At 43.1% G+C, this 27,098-nt stretch overlaps 1 protein-coding gene across 1 annotated transcript in view; it reads right to left on the reverse strand.

Annotated features, from left to right (window-relative positions):
* Positions 1–1,380: 1,380 nt before the first annotated feature.
* The window catches only part of LOC133351033 (calmodulin-binding transcription activator 2-like), a 615,463-nt gene continuing 589,745 nt past the window's right edge, over positions 1,381–27,098 (reverse strand). Inside the window, 6 exon segments of the mRNA XM_061565919.1 lie at positions 1,381–3,782; positions 6,016–6,046; positions 7,481–7,555; positions 17,031–17,224; positions 19,556–19,576; positions 25,446–25,517. Of these exon segments, the coding sequence (XP_061421903.1) occupies positions 3,678–3,782; positions 6,016–6,046; positions 7,481–7,555; positions 17,031–17,224; positions 19,556–19,576; positions 25,446–25,517 (498 nt within the window). The 3' untranslated portion in view covers positions 1,381–3,677.

Below are 27,098 nucleotides of genomic sequence, written 5' to 3' on the forward strand. Positions count from 1 at the left end.
TTTGGCTGCGAAAGATTTTCCACGTGAAAAGCCTACTTCGTTGAGTTATGTTTTGTGGCCACGTCGCTTATGAAAAAGAGCTATACAGCTCAGTGGGCCTTACCTGGCAAAAATAATACATAGTTTAGTTTTAGTTTATAATCACGGTGCAATACAAGTGGGGGAGTGACAACTTGCTATTTGAATCCACGGCATCATTTCTCCTCTTCCCACTGGCCCAGCCGTCACGAGCAAGGGGCCTTGACATGCTGCGTGAACCCGGCTCGCTGCGATCGGCTGCCCGCCACGCATCCCCTGATTGACAGAGCGCGAGATGTTTGTGTTTCGTATTCGATGGTGAATTTTGAAGGGTGAAAACCTGGGAAAATTGAACGAGTAAATACCCAGGTCGGTTAGAGCCCCGTTGTAGGTAACCTATTTGGGATTGATTTGGCGTGGGGAGGGGTGGGGGCAGTTAGGAACACTCGAATAGAGCGGTGGAAAGGATAAAAGGGGGCGCATGGTGAGCTTGTGGCTTCTTTCAGATGGTGTTTCCTATGATAGTGGCACCTTTCAGATCGTGCTTGTGACACCTTTCAGATGGTGCTTCCTTCGATAATAGCACCTTTCCGACAGTGCTTTTTTACAAGTGTGCGTCGCCATGAGGCTGGCGACAACTCATCGTGGACTCCTTTACACGAACATACCCATCGCAAGAGGTTAAGCAGAACAAAAACAGCCAGTGTTGTAAGATTTGTTTACCAACCAAATTAGAGGACAAAAGGCACAGCCACCAATGACAGGTTAAATAAATGATTGTATTCGGAAATGCTGTTACCCCGATGACCTTCGATTTGATGTCGACACGCCATCATGTTTTGCAATGACGCTTCATTGCCACTCACTGCCACAATATTCCCTCCTTGCCAAGTGTACATTTTGACATTACGTGATTACAGCGACGTTTGGAAAAGGAGGCTATCGCTTCTGTGTTTATCTGACAAATTCCCACAACTACGAGAGCTTGTAGTTGTAAATACTGGCGAAACGTCGTACTCAGATTTCAAATGTTGTGGCTCGGCTCTCCAACACACCGGTTTGCTATACTAGTGACGAATTGGCACGTTCTGTTTAAGTGACAAACCTTACTCATTGGCTGTCGGGTGGTGGCGGGTTTAACGACACATTTATATATTTACGCGATCTAACAAAAAAAAAAACTTCTGTATTATGGATGATATTGGTCGCGAAAGCCTACGTGTTAAACTCATTAATTTACTTTCGCAATACTTTCGAAGAGCGGTTGCAAGTGCTCGCGGTTCCTCGTGTAAGCACAACGGACTGACGCTCATCTTTGTCATTCTCAACGGCGCACCCAGTGACTGCTGCAGAACTAGGGAAGGGTTTTTTATGCAGATTTTATTTACATTAATAATCAGATGTTTTAACGTAAGTAATACAAAATATATAAACGAGACCAAGCACTGGAGAGCAAATGTAAAAAAGAGGCAAGCATTGGAACCAACAAATCTTATTTTTTAAATTAATAAATAATCATACAACCATACCAGTAATAAAATAAAAACGAGAAAATGAAACGAAAGGTTTACATCCAGGCTAGTCACATTAATAATGTACACCAACGTAATGGACACACGCGCAGTTATTCGCACGTGCGGTAGCTCAGTGCAGGAGCTAAGCGCTCCGTGCAAGACACTGTCTAGTACATAAAAGCAAATAGCAGCCATGACACAGAGTAGAAACAAAAACAATTCAGTGCAGAAGAAAGGTGACATTAATAAGTTACATTTGTGAACAAGCAATACATCGAAATAGACAGGTTTTTTTTGTACTTTATATAAATGTGCGTCTCTCAGGCTTGACTACAAGAAGGCAAACTATCATATATTAAATAAAGACGATTGTATGCTACGTTTGTGTCCAGCCAAAAGCATTCCTATATTTTAGAGGCAACTTCTCAATCAAGCCATGCTTTCTAAATTATATTGCTTAAATTCTCTTCCTTATATTAATTTGTTTTAAAATATGCGCACTATAAGTTTATACAATGCATTATTATAAGATGCATTTATCATGCGAGCACATGTAATTTGTTTTAAAGCTTTCTATACACTCCATATATACATATAACCATATTACATTCAACCTTCTTTGTTTATCTGACAAATGCCCGCAACTATGAGAACTTGTAAAGGAGCAAAGCTCGGTCTTCCTGCTTTTCCAACGTCTGTGCCATCCTTCGTTACATTTCCAGTGTGCATTATGTTAAGCATGTTTGTCTACAAAGAGCTTATTCAGTTATAAAAGTGCAGGAAGTGTATAGAGCGAGCCTATAACCTCATGAGATGTGACCCGAGGACAGAATATGGACAGTAACCTACTACTAATCCTATCTGCATGCTACTTTGAGCTATTGAAGTGTTGGGACGGCAGTGAAGGGACGGCACACGTTAGCTACACGATTCCAAGGCTGCTTGATGGGAAAGGTGACACAGTTACTTCATGGAGGAGCAGTAGCTCCCAATCTTTTGTCAGGGTGGGCCCACCGTTTAGCACGGTCTTTTTTCTCTTCGGGTCACCTTTTGATCCACCTTATGGGACCGAAGATTGGGAGCAACTGATCAATGGTATGCATTATACCCCACGTATGTACTTTTTGCTCAAGCTTGTTTGTATTGCACATACAATACTTCGTGGTAAATGTCCACATTATTGGCCTATGCCATGCAGTGCAGTTTCCATTTTTTGTCACACCAGAGTAATTATGACGTGTTCGTATGTGTGTGCGTATGTGTGTGCTTGTTGTGTATATATGCACTTTTTTTGTTTTAGGGGGCCCAAGTTCTGCATGCAAAAGCCACAGTTGTTTGAGACTAACAAAATGGAAGGGGCATTCGTGTATCGACAACGGACATTATTTGAGGGAACATTTACTGAGAGAGAAAATAAGAGCAGGGAGACTGAAATGGAAGGACTTTAGGTGTTATGAAAACATTTACACAGTAATCAAGCTCTTTAATATGTATGGTACACATAATTTCACCCAGTAGTTTAGAACAGACATCGGTTTACTCTGTGCGACATTCCAGTGGCTACACGCACGAGTGTAATTCAGACATCCATGGATATAGGTGCATGGGGGGGGGGGGGCACCAGTGAAAGGATTACAAAGTTAAAAAGACAGCGGATAAAGAGTTGAGGTGGGTTCACGCTGGATCGCTTAACACACGCAATGTAACGTAATGGCCACTTAAGCCTCACTTCAGGGACGTCACGGTGAGGAGGGGGGGTTCAGATGAAGAGTTTACGTGCCCCCTAAAACCGTTCGCTTAGGGCTGAAGTTTTAGAATGCCGAGGATACGAGCCTGGCAGCCAATCGAGGTTATGGGGTAGAGCAAAGAAGGGGGGGGGGGGGGTGGGTTGGTGGGGCTCAAGGGCTCTGAAGCAGTCGTCACGCACCACGTGCCACACCACGGGGGGCAACCTAACGCACGAGGGGGGTGAGTTACGTTCCACGCGGTTGTGTGAGCACGTTTCGCGTAACGTAAGGCACGTGACGTTCACTTAAACGCAAGTCAAAAGATCCAGCGTGAACAGCCCACCCTGGACGAGGGGGCAACAGGGTTTTAGGATCTGACACGGATGGGATGGGTGGGGGAGTAGAACCCAGGCCTGGCCTAGCACGAGATGGTTGAGTGGCGTCCTCCCAGCGGGGCTGTTAGGTTGTCAGGCTGTGCTTCTGAGGACTTTCCACTTCTCGCGCTTGCTTTAATTCCTTCATTCTGTGCAACCGAGAGAGAAGGTTGGCAGGGTTGGGGTTGGGGGGGGGGGGGAAATAAAGCATTGGCAAGACAAATTAACGAGCCGTTTTAGGAACACACCATTTGCCACCGTGGTGCAAATGTAGTGGCCGCACATAGTGTTTCCTGTAGGCCTCATACGTTTGTCAAAATGCATGAGTTTTTTTTTCTCGAAAACACTCGACATGCCAATACATTTTGAAGGCTACTTCAGCAACGCATGAACTGGGTAAATCGAATGCAGCTCGGAAAGAGAACAAAACCATGCGTCACGTGCACAGGATAGCAAATCGACAAAATCAAACATCTCCAAGGCGCGTGTATAAAAGGGAAAGTGAGCAAGGGGACTTAGTATGCGCAACAAAATGCAATTAACGGAGGGGGTTCAGACGAAACGAAACGTTTAGGTTGCACAAAGTCACTGTACAGGAAACACTATCATGCACAGACCAGAGAAGACATGCACTGTGTCGGCCTACAACCAGTCAACAGTTTGCAAGGTGAAGATGCCTGGGCATGTGGGACCCTTGCGCGGACATGCACATTCTACTGATTGCACCGTAAGAAGTCTGATCAGCACTGCGCTGTCAGTAGCACAAGTGCAACGATGCCTCGATTGTCTCCAAGCATGCAATTTTAATTGTAGGTTATTTTAAAAAAAGCACATTGATAGATTAATGTACTTTTTTCCCCTTTTTTTTGGCAAGGGCGGCGGGGGGGGGTGTTTAAATGCAATCGGCAAGCAACACTTTGCGTGGAACTTCTCTCGAGTAAAAAGCACAAGTCATGCCCGTGTAATGGCTCCATAATTTGTAATGCCTCATTTTCTACCCTCCACGAGTGCGTCTTAAGACGACAATCTTTGCACTTGGGATTGAATTTTTTAAAAAGCCACAATATAACTTGATTCATACATATTTACAGAAAGAAATAAATGCATCCAAGTATAGAAGCTGCTAAAAGAAAAAAAATCAGCAGATGTAAATAATGTTAAGGCATGATTTGAAATACACATGCGGAGAGATTGACAATTGGCAGAGGTAAATCATGCACATTCGTAATGTTTTGTATAAGTTATCTTCTTTATGAAGGAAGTTTTGTAACACTTTGAAGAATTAACCCATGAGTTATACTTTTAAGATGAAATTAAACCTATATGCATGTCCATAACCAACAGTTGTGTACCAAGTAACACACTAAAATTTTAGTGGTTTTATGGACAGCAATAGCTTGAGCATTGTATTTGAAAATTACTGGGTGACATCATCACCTATTAATATTAACCTGACACTGATGGGACGCGAAACATAGAAAACAGGCTCTGACAAAAAAAAACATAGGCATGAAAACAAAAGAGACAGCAACAACTTCAGAAGTGCAACACATAAAAAAAAGGCAATGGTTACGTAATTTAAAACAAAATTTACAACGAAGGAACGTTCTCACGGAATTAAAATGAGGGGGCGTTGCCACGTGAGAAAATGGCTCTTGACAATTATTGGCAGACCTTGAGGTCTCCGTGTCGTATTTGGTTATTTAACGCACGAACAAGTGCACACGGGTGACAAATTGTTGGCAGACACTTGAGGTCTGCCGCCTTATTTTGTTGTCATCGAAACTCACCTTGGATGCGTAAATACCAACAGAGCCAGTTGCCAATTATGATGAATGAGAATGCAAATATGAAACAGAAATGACGTGAATTCAACGGCATACAAATATAACGAATGGCTGGGTTGGGGGCTGGGGTAGAAACAGAAGCACGTTGGGAAAAAACTTTTTGGAGCAACAAAAGAACAACAAAAAATACATTATTTGCCTCTCATGAGCAATGTGTGCTTAGTGAGCGAAATGCACCGCTGTAAGTGAAGAACTGCGTTCAAAACTCGAGGCCGATTCATGCGGCTGGTATTGACACTCGAAACGACTTTTGTCTCGGTGGACCTGGAAGGTGGAGAGGCATCAACAAGGGTCCTGAGAGAGGTCAAGCACCTCTCTCGAGTTCATCGTGATGGCAAGGATGAGGCTAGCAGCCATTGTGCCAGCAGGCCATTCACCATGCAAGCGGTTGAGAGGGTGTGCAGGCTTTGGGTTTAGGAGGAGGTGGGGGGAGCAGTGGTATAGAGACAGGGGGTGTGGGTGGGTGGTGTGGGTGGGTGGTGTGTGTGTTCGCACGCGTGCACTTGCGGAAGGCGGCCACAAAACAGTCACTCACCCTTCGAAAATGTCTACTCTCCAAAATCGTTCTTTGGACAGTGTTAAAGAGAAGAGAACGCAAGATGTTTGCATTCTGCTTTTTGTTTAGTTTAAGAATTTCCCGACATGATGTAACGTGCAGAAGGTGTGTACGTGTGAGATGCAATTTGTGCAGCACTAGTGAAGGTATTTAATAATAATGCTGTTTGGCTCTTCCACTGCTAGTTTAAGCCATACTTCAGCATACTGGTCTGTGTGAGTTGATGCCCAGGACTGGTAGAGATTATCACTCACCGCTGACGTTAGCCGTGGTCAGTAAGCAAACTCAGGTCACTGGGTTCAGAGCAATGTGCAAATCACTGCGCTGCCACTCCCCTCCCATTACGATTACATGCATATATATTGACCAAATTACGTGCCGTACGTTTTGACCAAAATATACTATTTGTGAGATAGTTACTCTTTAAGGTACAAAAAAAACCTAAAATCATGTAAATGTACTTGAAGCACAACAGAAACAAATATATTCCTACTGTATGCCGAAATAATAATCAGCTTTACAGTTTAGAAATGTTATAGAGTGAACTAGTTGCTGTGAACTACACGTGTACACCCTTGAATACTCAACTCCATGTGTGTGTCTGATGTGTTGATGGTATGTACACAGTCTTAATATAACCTTTGACCAACAGTATTACACTTCGGTGTGCTTTATCCCCATATATGTGCACACCTCAACACTTTGTAAAAACTACTTAATTAAATTCACGAGTAAAAAATTAAAGTCGAAAATCTCTGCATCACCAAATCTTTGCGTGGTATTTAATTTAACACGACCTCTAAAACCCCCAACCAACTACAACTACAAACGCAATCTCTAAACAACATCACATTCGCTTCCGATAGATACAATAACAAATATTTAGATTAAAAAAATTGCATAATGATGTTATAATCTAGTAGAAGCTGGCTATAAGGCCAGATGTGCTTATATTCGAAGAGTGCTTCTATAAGAAGTTGCTTGTTGCATCGCCTCACAAGCACATTATAGCGATTTTACTTATAAGAGAGCTGTGCTTATAAAACTTGCCCTTACATCCAGCTTCTGTTAGATCATTTTTAGATATGCACAATACTTACGTTTTAAATTTGAAGATGAAAATGTATATCACTGCTGCAAATGTTATAGTGTTTTAATAAATTATATGTAAACTTTACTCAGCACAGTACTCAATCTTTAAAGACTCAAACTGGAAGAGTCTTGAACCCTTTTGCAAATGTACGTTTGAGGGTCGACAGAAGGAAAAAAAAGTAGCGATTGATATAAAATGAAAGTACTGTTATATATTAACAAAGTGCAGTACTTCATGCGAGAAAGAAAGCAATGGGAATCCAATTTTTAAGCCACCCTTATTAGTAAATTAGTCAAAAGCAAAACCCCAAAAGGAGCCGAAGTTTTTCCGTCTGGTTTGCAGTCCTTTTACCTGTGTCTACTTCTTCGAAGGAACCTCATGATTTTTCGCGCAGCTTGGTCCTGGTTCTTGCTCAAGAAGCTTCCCCTAAGTAACAAAATACAAAGGTCAAACAAAACGTTAAACGCATCTCTTTTTTGTTTGTTTTAATGAAGTCTAAAAAACGACTGTGGGATTTATAAAACGACAAAAGTTCACTTAAACATGTTTTTACGACTACAGCACGTATCTTTACACCCCACCTCTCTACTAACAAACATTGTATTATTCTTATGCAAACCAAATATGGCTATTCAACATTCATTTGATCCTTATGGCGGTACCCTGGGGTACCAAATAATACAAAATGGCCAAGGCAATTAAATATTTTATTTCTGGGACACAATTTTTTCCAGGGGTGTACTTAACTCCGCGACTGGGGTACCATTCAATTCGAAATCGGTGCTACATCCACGATGTCGAAACGCAGTGAGGGCGATTACGTCGAAACCCTGAACGTTCGTGTATGCACCGTAGTGGTGCATCGTGTACAGCTCGTCGAGATGAGTCGATTGCCACATCGCTGACCATCAACAGGCTAAAAAGGACTGCATCACGGACATTATGCGAGAGCCGGGGTACTATGGTACCCCGGGGTTCCGCCATAAGGTTAATTTGTTGACAGCGTCAAAAGTACAAATATTTAGTAAACACTTGAACAGTTGTACGTTTTAAAGTCAGTACCATTGGTTAATAGCATTATATACTCTACGTGTGTTTATATATATCGCTCATCAGCATAATTTCCTAATTTGAATGATTTGAAATATAATTGCATCAACTGCAGTAATATTGACATGCAGTATTTTTATTTGCATGAGCAATGTTTGACCTTTTTTTTTATTATGTAGAAAAGTTTTCCATACCCTATAAGATGTGTAGTGACTGGGAATGTCACTGTGGTGCCGGGCTTGCGAGGCCACGGCGGGATGTATATTGTTGTGTGTATACCCCAGACACGGTGTGTAGTACCAGCCCTAATGGGGGCTTGGGTGAGCGCTGGTTAAGCGCGGTGGCACCACGCACAGCTCCCGTTGAGAGAGCGAGGGAGTGTCAGCCAGCCCGGGTTATGTTGGGGGCATGATACTCTGGCTGACCTGGAGACATGTGACCGGATGATACTGGAGGGGGCCAATGGGTGGTCACATGGTCCGGGAAGAACTCTCGAGAGCCTTCGGGCAACGGCGAGAGAGATTGAGACGGTGGGCGGGGCGAGAGGCGGAGCCAGCCCCAGCCCGGTCCGATATGAGGGGGGCCCTGAGAGGGGCTCGGGGTTCTTACTGTTGGAGAGGCAGGAGATCCACATCAAGCTTGAAGAAGCCTCCAAGCCACGTGGTCCGGGACCCAGCTTGTGGTCTCGACCGGGACAGGAGAACCGTGTCTAGTTCCGCCGTAGCATGATTAGTTGGGTGGTCACCACCCGAGAGTATGTTGTGTCAATAGCTTGGAGTATGTTGTGCTAAGAGTTTAATAAAACGTGTTGCTCCCAAGACATCTGGAACTCAGTTGGACTCACTACAACTGGTGTCGGAAGTGGCCAACTTGCTAGGAAACAGCTAGCGGTAGACAGTCATGTCTACACGTCGCAGAGTTCGTACACGGGCGTTGGACGATGAAGACGATGAAGAGCTGATTCTGCCCACGGCCGTCGATGAAGGAGCGGAGGCGCTGCCAGCGGAGCAGAGCGCCGTCGGAGCGCGCGGCGCCTCGCCATCGTTGGAGGAGCTCGTCAGAGACGCGCACGGTCGCCTTGCGGAGCTTCTTCAGACGGCGTCCTTGATCCTCACCGAGCTGCGTCCTCTATCTGCTGCGACGAAGGAGGGAGCGGCAGAGTCGTCTAGACGGAGCGACTCGGTTGCCATTTCACAAAGGGCGGCAACGTCGACGGCGCAGCCCGCACTCGCGGCCGCCATTTTACTGCTGGCGCAGAGCACGGAGCCTGCCAAGCTCGAAGCGGAGCTGTCCTCGCCGATTGATATCCCATCGCTCCGCTGCCAACTGCCCTTGATTAAAGAATTTGTTGCTGCCAGCGACGATTGGGTAGCGTTTAAGAGGCGATTTCTCACCAATGCCGACTTGGCGGGATGGACGGAGGCGCTGAAAGCGCTGCCCGCCACCCTCGACGATGACGCCTTGGCGGTGTTCCTCGCCATCCCGCCATCTGACAGATCCACCCTCATGCAGGTGTTCGACCAGATGGCGGCTGTTTTTGAACCTCCACTGAACACCCGGCAAAAGTTCGCTATAAGACGTAAAGGAAAGGGTGAGTCGGCTCTCGCCTACCGTAGCACGCTTTTAGCGCTAGTGAAGGCCGCGTTCCCTAAAATGGACCACGACAGTTTTGACGCCTTGGTCCTCGAAGAAGATGCTGAGAGTCGCGAAACACCTCCACACTGTGCTTCCCGCCGAGGACGATGCGGTGTCTTTACTCCGGGTCACCAGGTGCATCCAGGCGCAGCAGACCCTGCATCGCAACAGGGTGTTGGTGGCGTACGCCACATCCTCCACAGAGCTGGAGGCCTGCGCGGAGACCGAGCCTGCTCCCGCATGCTCGCTGCACCAGCGGGGTGGCGTCCATTGGGGTGCTGACGATTGGCGGAGGGATGACTGGCGACGGGCGAGGTCTTCATCGCCCCAGTCCAGGAGTGGCCGGGTCGTCTGCTACAACTATGAACTGCTGGGGCATGTCCAGTCGGGCTATCGGGTTTCTCGACGATGGCCCCCGGGGAGTCCGCCTTCCTACAATTCCCTGCTTCATAAGGCGAGTCGTGGCGCACCCCACACTCAGCCCCGGGGTTCACTTCATCCATCGGGGGGGTCCGGTTTGGTTCAGGGTCGCGCGCGGGTTTAGGGGGAGTCGGGACGTGTTCGTGACACGTGCCCACTCCGACCGTGTTGGTTGTCTTGCGGGGCGGGCTTGCTCATGCACTGGGACGGGGGATTACGCCGGTACACTATTGTTGTCCCTACTACTCTGCGTGGCGAGGTTGTTTGGGCCGTACATAAACGTCTGTTACAACTGGGTGTGCAAAAAATGCTGGCCGCGCTCAAATTGGATTTTTATTGGCCGGCCATGGCCCCGGACGTTGAAAATTTGCTTAAAGGTTGCATATAATGTGCACGGTGGAAGTCACTGGCGAAATCTTGTTTCCCTCCGCTACAATCCATTCAGGTGTCGCGAATCAACGAGCTGGTTGTCCTCGATATTCTCGGTCCGTTTCCAACTTCCGCGCGAGGCAACACATACTTGCTCGTTGGCGTTGAGTATTTCTCACGCTGGCCTATGGCCTGGCCGCTCCCGAATCAATCGGCTGTAGCTGTGACCGAGGCGTTCCTTAATGGCTATGTCCTGGATAACAGTGTGCCCGATTGCCTTGTGACTGATCAAGGTAAAAAAAAATATTCGAAACTGCTGTGTGAGGTTTGCGATTTGCTGGGGACAAAGAAGGTGCGCATGTCACCATACCATCCACAGAGCGATGGCATGGTCAAACGCCTGAATAGAAAGCTGACCTCCATGTTGAGTCACCTGGTCAGCGAGTCACAGCTGGATTGGGACTTGCATGTCCCTGCAGTTCTCGCCGCCTACAGGATGGCCCCTCACACGTCCACCAGCTACTCTCCCTTTATTCTTTGGTTTTTTCGGTAAAGTCACGTATAAAAATAAAATAATAAATTAAATAATAGCATATGACGTTTCGATTGCTACACAAGCAATCATCATCAGGTATAATGAAATAGCGACATAGAATATAACCAGAAAACTATAGACAGACATATAAGCAGACAGATATCACCAAGATACATAGAGAGAGCAACCCAGGTACAGAGAGAGGTGATCGTCTCTGTGGGGTGGCCTTAAATAGACAGAGGGGGGCGGAGGCAGAGAGAGGGAGGGGGTAGGGAAAACATTTACATGTCAATGAGTACGAAGGGAGGGGAGTAAGGTAAGCAGGCTTAGAGGGAGACGTAACACACTAAATTAAATAACCTAGCAAAGTATCGAAATGTTCAGTAAAACGACACAGAGAGTCGGTCAACACACAATTAACGCATTGCCTGGTCGATTACGTATTTCAAAGATTGCTAAGTTAGAATTTAAGTGTGAAAATTCCAAAGAAAGACAAAACATAAAAAAAAAGAGGAACGGAGACACACAGACAGAGCAGAACCTAAGAACGATACAAAACGAGTGTAGACAGAGAAAATTACACTAAATATACAGGCAGAGAGTTTATAGTTTTCTGGTTATATTCTATGTCGCTATTTCATTATACCTGATGATGATTGCTTGTGTTGCAATCGAAACGTCGTATGCTATTATTTAATTTATTATTTTATTTTTATACGTGACTTTACCGAAAAAACCAAAGAATAATTCCTGCAGTCACGAAAGCTCCAAAATTAAGATCTACTCTCCCTTCTTTTTGATGTATAGACGGGAATATGATCCTCCCATCGACGTATAGTTGCAGGCCGCGCCGGCCGTGAAAGTGTAAAAAAAATTGGATTTCGTTCGGTTCACTCTTGAAAAGCTCTCTGAAGCGCGGGAAGCTTCCAGAGTCAACTCCCGAGCCAGACAGTTGGCTAACGAGCGGCTGAAGGGGGCTCGTGTTTCCCTGTGCGATTGGGTTGCAGCAATTTAGGGGGGCACATCCCCTAAATTGCTGCAACCCTTGAGGGGGCAGGTTGATGCGCCCTGAGAGGGGCTCGGGGTTCTTACTGTTGGAGAGGCAGGAGATCCACGTCAAGCTTGAAGAAGCCTCCAGCCACGTAGTCCGGGACCCAACTTGTGGTCTGAACCGGGATAGTGGAACCGTGTCTAGTTCCACCATAGCATGGTTAGTTGGGTGGTCACCACCCGAGAGAATGTTGTGCTAAGAGTTTAATAAAACGTGTTGCTCCCAAGACAACGTCTGCAACTCAGTTGGACTCACTACAGATGTGTTATGTGAAATGTGACACGCTGAGATTCATTACCACTCGAAATATCAATGTAACCATAATTAAGTAAAGACGTTCAGTCATATTTACACCAATTAGCACACAATGTCCAACATTATATATTTGCACTAATGTGACGCTGAATGCCTCCACATCTCCAAGCGTCTTAACATCAGATCAGCACATCATCAGAAAGGTTACTACCAAGGAGAAGGGGCCATTTGGGTGCATCTAGCTAGTTGGAGCAGGACAGAACTGCAAGGCAGCCAGACACCGGCGCCAACAATTGCCCAAGCTCTGCTCTGCCAACCAGCGGAGGGGGAATACTCACTGTGGCACCCTACCCTTTTTTTGCCAGTATCAAGATGTTGAATGATAAGGCCTTTCTGGCATAAATAGAGCTGTTAAGATCTTTAAACATCAAATACACACCTATATTACCAAGGCATCAAGTCTGCATTAACCACCCATACTTGTGGTATACATTTTCAAACAAATATGCTTTCAAATATGCTTCATAATGTATGCAACTGTTCTTGAAACTGATTGGCCTACATGAGAGACAACCTCTTTTATGGCTTTGTCTGAAAGGTGCTTGACCAAATAATGGCAAAAGCAAACAGTACAAGGACAGTGCAATGTATTCATATAACACGGGGGCCGCGATGAGTGGAACGTTTGACAAACTGGCTCGTCTGTCAGGCCAAAAGTAAATTTCCCAAGTAAAGGTCGACTCCCACCGTCAAGACACGATCGGCAGTAAAGCATTACAAATTTTAAAATACACATGCTTAAATAAATGGAACTACAATATTATCTTAAACACCATTATGTACAACATCCACACTAGAATGTTCGTGATCTCGACAGGGTCTGTTTAAGAGAGCACAGAGATGTTAGTGTGGGAGATTCCAAGAGAATACGATATCAGGTTGTTTTCTTACAGACATGCTAATCTCTCACAATACAATGGCCACCTCCACAGCTTAGGTGGTGCCCGGTTTTCCTACATTGACATGCTAATCTTACATTAACAGATTGACATGCTAATCTCTCAATACAATGGCCACCTACACAGCTTCGTAGTCGTGGAGGTATATCAGCTCTCTGATCTTACATTTACACGCAAATTCCATCTCTAGCCCCGCCCACTTACACATCCTGCTTCAGCAGCTCTCCCGCTATATTTTTTCCTGCCTCAGCAGCTCTCCTGCTATATTTTTCACCTGATGACGATTGCTTGTGTTGCGATCAAAACGTCGTGATATTTTTAATAAAATTATTTTTCTATCTATGTGGCTTTACCGAAAGATCCAAAGAATATTAATTCTTGCAGTCATGAAAGCTTTAAGTCAAGATTTTATATGTATGTGTTTTACCAGGTAAAGCTCACTGAGCAATGAGCTCTTTTTCAGAGGCGACCTGGCCACACACGACAGCTCATCATCACCTGTGGGAATTTATAGTTAAGCAGCCAAATAATGTAAACGCGTTTTCTACATACGGAGGACAAAACCAGAGGAACCGGAGAAAAACCCACGCGACCACAGGGAGAGAGAGAGAACACGCAAACTCCAAATATGCAACAGGCATTGCCAGGGTCCGGGATTAAACCACGGCCTTCTGCGTACCAGATGTTTATACTAAATAATAGTATAAAAATTGCAAATAGTCTTTCGATGACACTATGCATGACAGTTTTTGTATGTTATGAGTAAATAGGATGGTGTCTCTGTATGTGCATGTGTGTACTTGAGTGGAGAAGTTCTGCTCCAAATGTCCCCTGTACAAAAATGTTAAGAGGTTTAACAGTATCGATAAGTGTTTTTTGGTTTAGATCGTGTAAATATAAATGTGTTGTTAAACCCGCCGCCACCGGACACAGCAAATTAGTAAGGTTTGTCACGTAAACAAAACGTGCCAATTCGTTACTAGTGTAATGTAGCTCTCAGAGACACCGTCTTGTTCAGTTATATGTATATTTATTGTGATTAAAGTCCACCGACTCACTGATAATTGTTGGCTGACTACACAGGAGCGGATGCATAATAGTCACGGAGACAATATAACTATTGCCTTCCAAGACTACAAGGTGCCCAATCCAGGATGATGAAGACAACCCGCTCCAAGATGACGATGGCGACCACAACAGCAGCCCAGAGCCCTGTTCCACGCCGGCTTTTATCCCCTTCACGACCTGGCCACACTCCTTTTCCCGAAAATGTTCTCATCGCATCTGGCCCTGTCTGTCTCAATTATTATTAACGACCACTTAGGTCCCATATTACCCTTACATGACCCTGTCTGTTCCCCTTTGCGTCAATTTGTAACCACGGCCACCGGGAGCCGTACTGTCCTTACACTAGTACAGCACACCGGTGTGTTGGAGAGTAAACCCACAACATTTACTATTTGAGTACGACATGTGGCCAGTAGTTACAACCAGCATCATCAGGCGACAGCCAAAGTTGTGGAGAAATCCTCCTGTTTCGATCTTAAATAGAGGGATAAATGTGATGTCGTTACTTGTGAGATAATCAGGAGCGAAGGCTTAAAGGTTTAACAGTAAACGTAGTACACTACTTACAGACCCTTAAATGAAAACATTAATCCACCACTGCAAAGTTTCACCGTTTGCCAATACACATTTTTTTTACAGTCTTTGTATTTTGCAACTGAATTATACGGTTATGCACCTATTATAGGGATGCATTCTATCAGTCAAAAATTTTACCTGTAGGGTTGTACGTAAAAAAATATAATACTCCTGTAGATCAACATAATCACCATCATTGCACGTTTTACAAGCAGCAACATGAAGTCTAAGATTAATGATAAGCACTTTACAAAAATTGGCACAATTGTTTTCTTAGCCTTAGACTATGAATTGTCTTCTCCAATAGGGGCATCCATATCCCAGGCTATCCGTGCAGAAGCTGGCCCACTTACATCGAGTGACCTGGTTTAACACATTTTGCTTTACTGTGCAAATATAAAAAAAACTTTCCTTTTCCACACAAAGATCTAGGTCAGCGATAGAACATGGTAACATGGGACTCCTTCATTTCTTAGAGCTTCATCATTCAGTCCAATCCCACAGTTCCTTTTGACGCCCACAGACAATTTGTCTTTGCATTTGAATACCAAACTGCATTGGCTTATGGGCATCTGAGTTTTACAAATAAAACTTCTAAAAGCAATGTTGGGTTCGTGAGCAATATTCTCAACGCTTGATTACATTTACGCGAGTTTAAAGATGTTGACGGATGTCGCTTACGTTTCCATTTGCTACAAGACCATTCCCACATAGAACGCCATCCCACCCACTCAAGTTTTAAAAGCCACTGTTTTAATTCGTAAACATTCGGCAATGGAACCAAATCCAAAGCTTTTTCTCATGAATTTCGCTTTCAGAATATTTCAAAATCAGAATATGTATTTATGCTAGAGCAATCTGATGAGCTATCAAAGCTGTTTTTCACAGATATCCAGGAGTCAACATGAGCACGAACTGAAAGGAGGGAGGCTGCTCCGTGAAGCCGTGTTTATGTCTTGTCCATAGGCCCCGGCCATCTGATTTACTTTGCACATCAATTTTTTGCCCCAAAGGCCCCTTAATGTTTTGTTTGTCCTCCCGTTCCAACTGCTGAGAATTGGGACCATCAGGAACAATGCCTAAGGGTCCTCTGACCATTAGGCCAGAGTACAACCCCCCCACCCCACCCCCGCTCAGACGTAATGGGCCCCACCACCCACAGAACTCCACTGGGAGACCCCAGGGCCCTGGCTCCACTGTAGTGTAAATGGGTCCTGCTCAATCATGCATGCAGAGGAATCGGCACTGCCGCACGTGTGCCATGTTAGCTGCAATCAGTCGTGCCTTGTTGATGTGCAAGGCAAACACGACGCACAACTACATATTGTAGAACAAGACTCAAGGATGTTTATATAGTAATGTCCACTTGCCCAAAGATAATATACTATGAGCTCATCACAGGCCCCCATACACAATCCGTAAAACTGCATTTAATACTTTAATCTACTGGCCAGACGTCTTACATTTGTAATCCTAATCTCCACTGCCACTAAATCCAAAAGTACTTTTATGCCAGCCTTATTTTCATTATTAAATAATTGCATATACTTTATATAGTCTCCTGTAGTGTTGGCACAGAATGAACAAACCCTCCAAATGATGTACAGTTCACAAGTCAGCAGCACTACAACTGTCAGTAAGACTCAAAATCTTCAAGCCTTCAAGCTAAGAGAAGACAAACACTCGCAAATCTCTGAGCCATCGAGTAAGTCCTTTGTTATTGCGGACCCTTATGAGTCCAGTCCATCACGGACGTGGCTGCCTGCATTGCTGAGGAACCATCGGCTCTGCCAAATGCTATTTCATGTTGCCTCGTTTTCCCCACGCAACGGATGACATTTGCAGGAGACGAATTGTGGCATCGCAGGGATGATCGCAACACTATCAGCTTGGAGAAGGCCTCCATCCACCTATGGACAGGAAATGTATGCTGCTGCTTCTGATTGATAATGTTGATGATGTTTTCCCACTGTGATCTCTCACCTCATCTTCTGCTGGAGGTTGATGGTGCCCCGGCGGGTCTGCTTGAGTTTCTCGTACTCCTTGTAGCTGCGGTAGTACTGTTGTATGAGCACGGCCGCCCGGCGGCTCTGCTGGAAGCGCTTCTGCTCGTAGTAGGAGCGGAACTTGCTCTGGATGAGGATGGCCGCCTGTGTCATCTTCTTGTAAAGTGCGTACTGCGGGGGAGGACACACGCGGGAATGGCGTTTTGTTAGACGAGACTCGCTCTGGTAACCGGTGGCACGTTTGAAAACGTTCAGGGTGCCACATGCTAAATTAATGGAGGAAAGGAAGGACTGCGAGACAATGGGAGAGGCCTTTGACTGGCCGTGCGAAATTAGGGGCTGACAGAAACAAATCCTAAATTAGGGTTTTTATATTATTCCTGCATGAGATTCATAATTGCGCAAGCCCAGAGTCAATGAGACACACCACATGCAGCCAATACTCTGATTTCAGTGAGTTATTGAACTGTATTGTTGCGTTTGATTGTGGCACTTGATGCAGACCAGATGAGTGAATCCCTATTGGCAAATGTGTTAACCGGATTGCAGACAAAATGAATGTCCCATTAGGAAAATATATGTATTGATAGGTTTACTCAAATTGTGAGGCGTTAGTAGAAGATTGTGTAGATTTTCTATTGATTTTCTTGTTTAAGTCACAGTGCTTTGAAATACTTTTTTAAAAAGGTGCTTTATGACATGAAGATTATTGTTGCATATTTGGTGAATAAAATATGACTGCGGCGTGATGTACACAACATGGGGTAGGAGTCGCAAAACGTATAAAGATATCAGTTGGTTAGGGTATGCATCGTAAGCACATCAGGATGAGTACACCTAAGGCATTATTGAAGGCGGAAAATGACCAAAGGATGAGATAAAAGGATGGAGTGCTTTTGGAAAACTGAACTTGAAAATGAAAAAATTACATCAATGTGCCTAAGGTAGAACGTGTGTATTTAGTGGACACTACCTGCCATAACATTTGGATAGGAAACATGGAAATTGACAACAAAAGATCTGAAAAGTGCATACAGAACAATGGTGAAGTTCATGCTGGAAATTCCACAATGACACATTGAACAGGGAGCTATAAACGTCTATATCCTAAGCCACTTGGTTGAGCTATCAATTTTTGGCCAGGTTACTTCTGAAAAAGAGCTATATAGCTCGGTAAGCCTTACTTGGTAATATAAAAAGTTTAGTTTTCTACAATTGTTTAGTTTTAGTTTAGGGAACAAACGTAAGTTAGAGACACCATATTTATTGACCGTTAAGAAAAGTAAGTGGGTTTGGGCAAGACAAACAATCGCTAATGGTCAGGACAAATGATGGAGTGGCAGCCAAGGAGATGGAACGTGCCTGAGAAAATATCCAGATGGAGTTATTGGATCAGCTCGTGTGTGGAAAGCTAGATGGAATGTTGCTTCGCGCGTTCACTGTCGATGGTGACGGCTTATGGAGGCCTTCTTTCAGCAGTGGATACATCAGCGCTGATGATGATGCTAATGATAACCTTTGCAGTTCTTTGACAAATTAGAACCATATGCATTTTGTTTCCAATGAGCTAAGTGCTACCTCCGAGACAGTGAAAAATGTCAGCAAAAAAAAATAATTATGATTAACGTGCAAATGAACGTATAAAGTATATTTAAAGTTAATTTGAAGCTTTCGTGACTGCAGGAATTACTCTTTGGTTCTTTCGGTAAAGTCACGTATAAAGATAAAATAATGAATTAAATAATTACTTTATTTCTTATTTTATAATAACCAAAGAGTATATTTAAAGTATATTATTTGTGCTCAAGATATGTTATGCTGACCAATAAAATTAATCCATGCTGAACACTATCTCCGGAGTTGCCTTCACAAAAAAGCATCTCATGAACAGCTTTGGAATGTACCGAGAATCTGAAACTCATCATTCTGCAGGATAGTACTATTCGTCTCCACATTTTTATGCATTCCTGAGTTGAATAATTTGGAAAAAGCAGGTTAAATTTATGTCAACTCACGACCGCATAGAATTTTCGAAGGACAAGCTGCACCTCCACCTTGAGAAACATGTTCCCATAATTTTGCTAAAGCGCACGGCTGTTCCAATTGTCAGCTGATACTTTTAAGTGAGTTCAATACTGTCCATTGTGAGTGGTTGGTGTAAAATAAAGGTACGTATAATTACGAACATAAATAGGATGAAGCTAATTTGATAATAAAACAGAGACCTATAGCTTACAGCCTGATGTGTATTGAAAATATACAGTTCAACTGCCCTTAAATATCACAATGTTTATACGTTTTAGTTAAAATACATTTTATGTATTATTGACTTGATTTTCATACATTCTTGATCTTTACACTATCATTCGGGTTAGGGAACTAGAACCACTTTGCATTTATGAATCCATTCTAGATACTCCCGTCTGAAACCAGAATGCAGTACAATATGAAGATTTAACATTACAGCATTTGACAATGATATGACAAAAACGTGCGCGTTACCTTCAGCGCTATCCATGTCAGCTTTGTTACAACACAAAATGTCGACATTAATTCACATTTCCACACTCATAACACATTCTACCAACACACATTCAAGTCAAAGTCCTGCTCAAGCGAGCATTTAGGCAGTGCTCATCTCTTGGTTTACAGCCCTGTTCCAAGCGGCAGAAATTACACATTTCTTTGGAAGGGGTGAGTTTCCCCATAGGACATCCACTTTTCACCTCCCCATGAAGTGGTATTTTATCGACCCCAGAGGTATAATGGGCTGAGTCAAAGCCCAACCAGGAATTGAATTTGCAACCTTCCGATTGCGAGCAGCTCGCTCTACCGGCTGGACACCAATGCATCACCGGTAAATTATTACAAAGGTTTATGAACAGCTGTATTGAAACACATAATTTGACAAAACTGTAAATATTATATAAACCGTCACACGAACTCGGGTCATCCTAGCAGCGGCGTTTGGCTAGCCATCGAACAAAAACGGTCACTGATTTTTGTGCTTTTAGATGTGCTTCCGCGGCTGTCTGGAACGCAAGGCACTTTTAAATTTAGAACTGCTTTTTGTGTTTCATTTGTTGTCCTTTTCCCGCACCTCTGATTAGCATGGTTGGCAATGTACGGTGCAAAATAAGTTCAACATGCATATCTATGTAATAATTCACAAGGCATCCTCAAACTGTCAGTCATGGGGATTGTTTGATATCATTTCACCGCACTGGCCAGTGTGGGTTGGTGAAGGGAGTACACAGGTCTCATTGAAGATATCGCTCACCCCTGATGTCAGCTGCAACATGGAATTGAACTTAGGTTGTCAGGTGCAGAGCACAGAGCATAAACCACTGTCCCGAATTGTGACATTTATTTGCTACCGGTGGGACATTCATTTGAGTTTAAAAAGTTGATTTATATGAAGTCAGTTGCATGCAAATTTTTGTCATGTATTCCTATGTTCAGAAAAAAAAGTATGAGAGTTGATTTCCAATGAGATACCTTCATGTCCGACATATTTCTGAATTTCACATTCCATGTGTCAACTTCTTGTTTTTTCAATGTAAACAAATGTATATAATAGATAGAGTATATCATGTATTATATTGACCACATACAAACAACCGGCACCTTTCGCCACAAAGTGACAGTAACGTCACCATGACGCTTGTGCCAGGCTAGATGCATGTTGAGGCCACTTGAAGTGTGACGTCACCATGACGTTAGCAGGAGGTCACGGGACAGACCCAGGTGTTATGAGTTGACTGGCAAATGCAGTACCTGTGCTCCTCCTTGCTGCATTTTAGCTGCTCGGTGCTCTGTAAATTTTTAGAATAAAATAACCTCTGCAACATTGCTGGAGGTCGACTGCCTCAAACTGCCCAATTACGTCCTTTAAAAACCTCCACAGAGGCAGATCAAGACACCACTGGCACCAGTCATCGGCGAGTCCAATCAGCTCCACATCCTCCCGTACCACACCAGCCCATTACTTTTCTAACCGGTGACGTGGCGATTTATCCGGTTCTATCTGGCCAAACAGAAGCTGCTTTGGCATGCAGTGGCTAAGCATGCGGGTTACGTGACCCAGCCAACGCAATTCTTTAAAGGGGTCCATGTTGTGCAAGAATAGAGAAGAGAGGGAATGGCTGTGGCTGATAAGACTCAGAGCTGCATATAGAGTGATAGTCCCATAAAGCGTTTAACAGACTGTTGGGGGAAATGCCATTAGTGAGCACCTATGAAGGTGGGCATGGCACATGAGGGGGTAAGTGGTCATCATCACACCCAGCCGCCTTTGTCTCCCCAGTGGTAATGTTTACATTCCACATTGGGTACTCATTTGAGGCTGAGTCGTCCTAGGAGAGGCCCAGGACCAGTTCAGATAATCGTCACTGGTGTTTGCTATGAGCGGGATTCGAACTCAGGTTGCCGGGTTAGTAGTGCAGCCTGCTAACTACTCCCCAATTATATACAAAGAGAAAAATCCCATGTATCGCCTTTACAGGCTGTTGGGGCACAAACATGTATTAACTTAAGATGTGATAAGTAAGCTTTCAAAACTTAATTTCATGTTAAGTAATTGCTAACAAATGTGTCTAAAGCGGTCGCAGATGATACACCCATACAAGTTATAATTACTGGAGAAACCAGGAAAGTACTTAAAACACAATTTGCACTGAAATGGTATTTTTATTAACAGATGTTTCAAATGCTACGTGAGTTAAATATACATATGTATGCTATGACCTATCATGTGTTTGGAGTGGAGAGCAGTGACACAGTGGTTAGTGCACTGCACTCCGAATCCAGTGACCTGGGTATGAATCTTGACCATGGCAAACATCGGTAGTCAGTGATGTCTAAATTCGTCCTCAGCTCCCGACTTTAAAACATGTACTGAAAAAAGTGGTGACCTATGGTCAAACAACCTCCGACAACACCATAAGGAAGCCTTCATTCAGCAGTCGATGAACAAAAGTGTTGTAAACTATTATCAAATATTGTGCCGTCTGTGTACATACAAGACTTGACCTAAAAAAAGTACACAATCAATAACGTTTACACACTTTTTTTAACACGATTTGTTTTTCCTCGTTTGGAGAGTAACCATTTATAAATGTTTCAGTTGGCGTTTGTCTTTTCGTTTATTCTGAGTGGCTAGATCGCCGAGGCAGCGACGATTTATAAAAAAAAAAGTCCGGCGTTCCATATGCCCATTTGTCCGTCCACTTAATTATTAAAAAAAGACTTTCAGAAGGCATGAATAATACAAAAAAAAGGTGCGGTGGTAAAAAGTTGGTCCAATAGGTTTTCCAAAATTGTCGACTCCCCCAAAAAGGGATTCACCCCCCCCCCCGCCAAAAAATAAATGTATTGTGCAGGTATATATACTTACAATAGTCAGTAATATCTATATATATACGTACACACCCTACATACAATAGTTAGTAGTATCTACATATATACTTACACACCATACATACAATAGTTAGTAGTATCTACATATATGCCTACACACATCAGTGGGGGCGATTGGCAAGGCACAAAGCGCTGAGAAGCCCTCCGTAGGAGATAGAATAAGACAGTCGTTGGCCGCCGAAATTTTAGTTTATCACAATTTGAATTAATAATAATAAAAACCTACCACCATTATTAATAATGCATTTTAACAGAAAGGTACATAGGGGGCAAATATATTGGAAAATGGCCATTCTTCAGTGTTCTGCTATTGCACAACACTGCCACAGCAGTCTATTATATTTAAGTTAAGCAATATGTCATCTAACAGTGTGTAGGAAAACTTCAACATTTCATATATTTCCATTATAGGGCACAGTATCAGTGCTCAACGTAATCAGTTACTTTTAACGTGTTACTTTCACACCACTGCCACTGCAGTCCTTTTATGATGTGTTGTTAAATTAAAGCTTTAAGAACGATATATCTTGATGGTATTTCAACGTTTACGGTGAAAAAAAAGAGCAGTATACACACGGAATGTAAAAGTCAAAGATACTACGTCGTACATAAAAGCAACTGAAACTATGCAGAAGCATACCAGTTTTTCAAGATAACGAATGCTCTTTCTACAGACATTATCTCGTGAATTTTTTAAAAAAAGTTTTTTTAGATTTACTTCTGGAAATTTATCTCGCAAGGTAAAACTTGATATCAACGCGTGGAAATAAGTTGCTATCATCTCGCTTCGTAGATCAGGCAACTTAAACAAAACCTCTAATCTCTCACAAGCTTTTAAATGTCATCTTTGGATTAAATCAGCTTTGCAGAGCTGGCATCGACCAGATCCTGGTTGTTATTATTATACATGGACGTGTGCCATGTCTGTGTTTGCCAAATAATTGCCCTTGTATGGGCAGGGGTTCCATTTAAGTTGTACGGATTGGCCCTCTTGTTACAGCCCTAAATATAACTCAAAATCCGAACGCATGTAAATATTACATGTGGTCGTATGTCTGCTGTCGTGTCAGCATTGATGTGTATGTGAAATGCATATTCCACAGAATTAGTGCACAGTCACAACAAATAAATGATAGCGGTTAGTAAATAATCATCAGTTTGTAACTTATGGGCAAAAACGTACGTTAAATTTGAATTGCTCGAAGGGTTAGCGACGGTTATGCTCTTAAATGCAATAAATGTATGAGCTGATCGACTGTTTGATGTTTAAAATAAAATGACAAGAACAAGTGCAGGCTCGTTGGACCTGGCAATACAATGGGCTCTGTCACGTATTGGATGAACATGCCGTGTCAGTAAATTCGCTTACCATAAAACACAAGCAGATGCTTATCCGTCTGTTGATGCTAGTTGTAATTATTGGCGAAACGTCGTACTCAGATGGTAAATGTTGTGGATTTGCTGTCCAACACACCGGTGTGCTGTACTTGTAACGAATTGGCACGTTCTGTTCACGTGACAAACCTTACTCATTGGTTGTGTCGGGTGGTGGCGGGTTTAACGACACATTTATATCTACACAATCTCACCCAAAAAACTCTATTATTGAAGATGCTTATGCTACAACGTTTCGTTTTTTGTAGGTTCTGTCTCCCGTGCTGTAATTCTGTCACAGTAAAACTAACCATATGAACACAGATGCTTGTCAGTCATATTTTGCATATGCCAATGTCGCGAGTGAAAATACCACGAAAAATGTATCCTATGCATACAATCGATGTTAACATACAGTGACATTTGCATACATTGTGAGTCGTATTCAAGAAGGTGATGCATTTTTGTGAAGTGAGATTTCATAGCAATGTATAATTCTACATGTGTTATGTGTCAAATAAAAAAGGCATTTTAATTTAATTTCTAGCTGTACATGCCTATTATCTTTGTATAAAATATCTTGAGAAAGCCGTATGTAGAGAGGCAATGCCATTTAATATTGTTAATTATAATATTTAAAAGCATATATACATTTTCTATACAGCGCCTGCATTTTGTTATCGAGCTAATTAACATTTTCTCTCACGTAATTCAGTGGTGCTTATTTCTAAGATAGATTGGCCAATTCCATACCAACAACCTCAGTGCAAAATTCTCTTAGTTTTTTATTTTTAAATCAGTGCCATTTAAGGGATATTTTCACTCAAAGACAGGAACAGTGCAATATGTAATGTACACGCACACACGGGTCAACATTTTAAAGACTGCAAAGTGTGTGAAAGCACACAATGGAATGTTGCGGTAAAAGAAAAGGCACATTTGGACAATGCTAAAATATCCAAACAATACTCTTATATAAGCGCACAACTTTATCTATCTGTGCTGAATGCTGCACTTTCCGTCGTTTTCATACAGGGGGCGCTGCAAACCTACGCGCCCCCTGCATGAACGACGGAGGCGCAGGGACAGACGTTCGATTACGTTGGAATCGATCTGCAGACGGCGGTCTTCTCGCACAGCCAGCTCTATGTCGCCTTATCTCGATCGAACCGAACCCCCAGCAAGGCCATCTACTTAACGACGAGAGAAAATTCACACAAAATTTAGTTTTCAATGAAGTCTTCCAGATGTAAAATGATATAAGCTTTTAATGAAGAAATTAAATTATCTAATTCAAAACATAATACAATTAAAAGATGTTTCATTTTAAAACTTCAAAACGGAGCATCGGGTGCTTGCGTGAATGTGTCGTTCGTGTGCAATTTTTTCCGTGACTTTCCTGGTCGAAGGCCATAAATGGTTGTGCTGAACAACCCAAAGTTTTTTGTATATTTACACTTAAACTTTAACCGACACCTCCCACGCTCTAGCCGATGGGAATGACAGCTGCAATTCTGTTCAATGGACAGACAAGCTCTCAATGTGTGCATTATACCCACAAAGATGTTGTCGCACAGTGGCCGAACGGAATGGGTTTTACCTGTTTATACTTCCTGTAGCATCGCTGGATAACAGCTGCAGCCATGTCCTGTTGCTCCTTTAGACGCCGTCCCTGCAAAAGGGACCAACGTCATTCTTCATCCTTCACTGATTGACGTGGTATTTTGATGTGAAAAGTGTCAAAGGATGTTTAATTCAAACCCTTATTGTAGCCAGCGAGAGGATCTTTACACAACGTTGCTTGCTATTCGAAAGATAATATACATTGCGAAACTTGAATTTGCATACAAAGATACAGAGAAAGGGAAGTAAAAAAAAGCTGTTGCCAGATGCTCTTTATATTTTCCTTGAAGTTGATATCTTTTGCCTTCATGTACAGACTGGTTATATAAGAGGTAACACACAGACAAGGAGCCAGCAAAAGTGCTTCCATTTAACTTAGGCCAATCTGTAATTTGAAATACAAATGAGGACTTGAAATACGCTGCGGTGGAAAACCAGGGAAGACCATTACACTCCAACAAGAAAATAAGCAGCGTATTTAAAAAGGTATTTTACATTTAATATAGATGTGGCTTCAAGTAAGTTACGTCTCTAAAGCAATGATTTAAACGTACGTTTTGTTACACAACATTGCTGTGCAACTCATTATTCTCGAGGTCTCTCAAAAAACACCTGGCCTCAGAACTCCCACAGATTGCGCTAAGACCTGAAATCTCACACTGAATTGGTCAATGTAAAAAAAAAATCCATGTCCAGGAGATTAGGCCACCCCTGGGGGGATGGACAGGAGTTAATCACTGCTCTGCGGGACTTTATCTGGCAATAAGTTCACTTCGTGTGTCGAAGATAAACTTCCTTTGCAATTTTGTTCCCCTTCTACCCCCTTTAGTTTTGTTCTTCTCTCCTCATCCTTTCCTCCCCATATAAAATAAATAATCTGTGCTCTCGCTCGTGGTCCCCAACTTGGGTGGGGCAGTGAGCCCCAATTTTCACCTTCCCCTAAACCCAGGAGTAATGACCCTGGGACTTTTGTCCGTGCAGTTTCTGTGACTTCTTCCTATGTTGAATTATTTTTTTTAAATACAGAGATAAAAAAGAAAATACATTTGGTGACTCTTTGCTATACGATGCAATGATTGAAAGAGACCACAGCGGCAATATATTAACTACCTCGCCTGGTATACAGGAGGTTTGATCCCAACCCCGACGCCCGTATATTTGGAGTTTGCATGTGCTCCCTGTGGTCACGTGGATTTTTCTCCGGGTCCTCTGGTTTTTCCTCCACATTTCGAATCAACATCACGCGTTTAGATTATTTGGCTGCTATAAATGTCCACGTGAAAAGCCACTTCGTGGAGCTATCAATTGTGGCTAGGTAGCCTCTGAAAAAGAGCATTAGAGTGCAGTAGGCCATACCTGGTAAAATAAAAAAAAAAATTTGTTCAGTTTCTATACAAACTCTTGCCGCTCAATTGCATGTGAAATTATTAACCGCTTAAGTGGACATCTGATAAACCATTAGATTGGACTTCAAGCTAAGTTGTACTTTCCACGTAGCAAGTGTCAAATTGCCAATATGAGTCACTGTGAAGCAGCGGATTAAGAATGGCTCAAGGCAACAAAAGAAATCTGCGCTCAATCAACCCGTGTCTCACGGTGATTCAAGGTCACATTCCGAGCATATTCACGG

This window comes from Lethenteron reissneri, chromosome 36 (genome assembly GCF_015708825.2).
Source record: "Lethenteron reissneri isolate LAM-NWPU_2019-01 chromosome 36, ASM1570882v1, whole genome shotgun sequence".
Classification (NCBI taxonomy): domain Eukaryota; kingdom Metazoa; phylum Chordata; class Hyperoartia; order Petromyzontiformes; family Petromyzontidae; genus Lethenteron; species Lethenteron reissneri.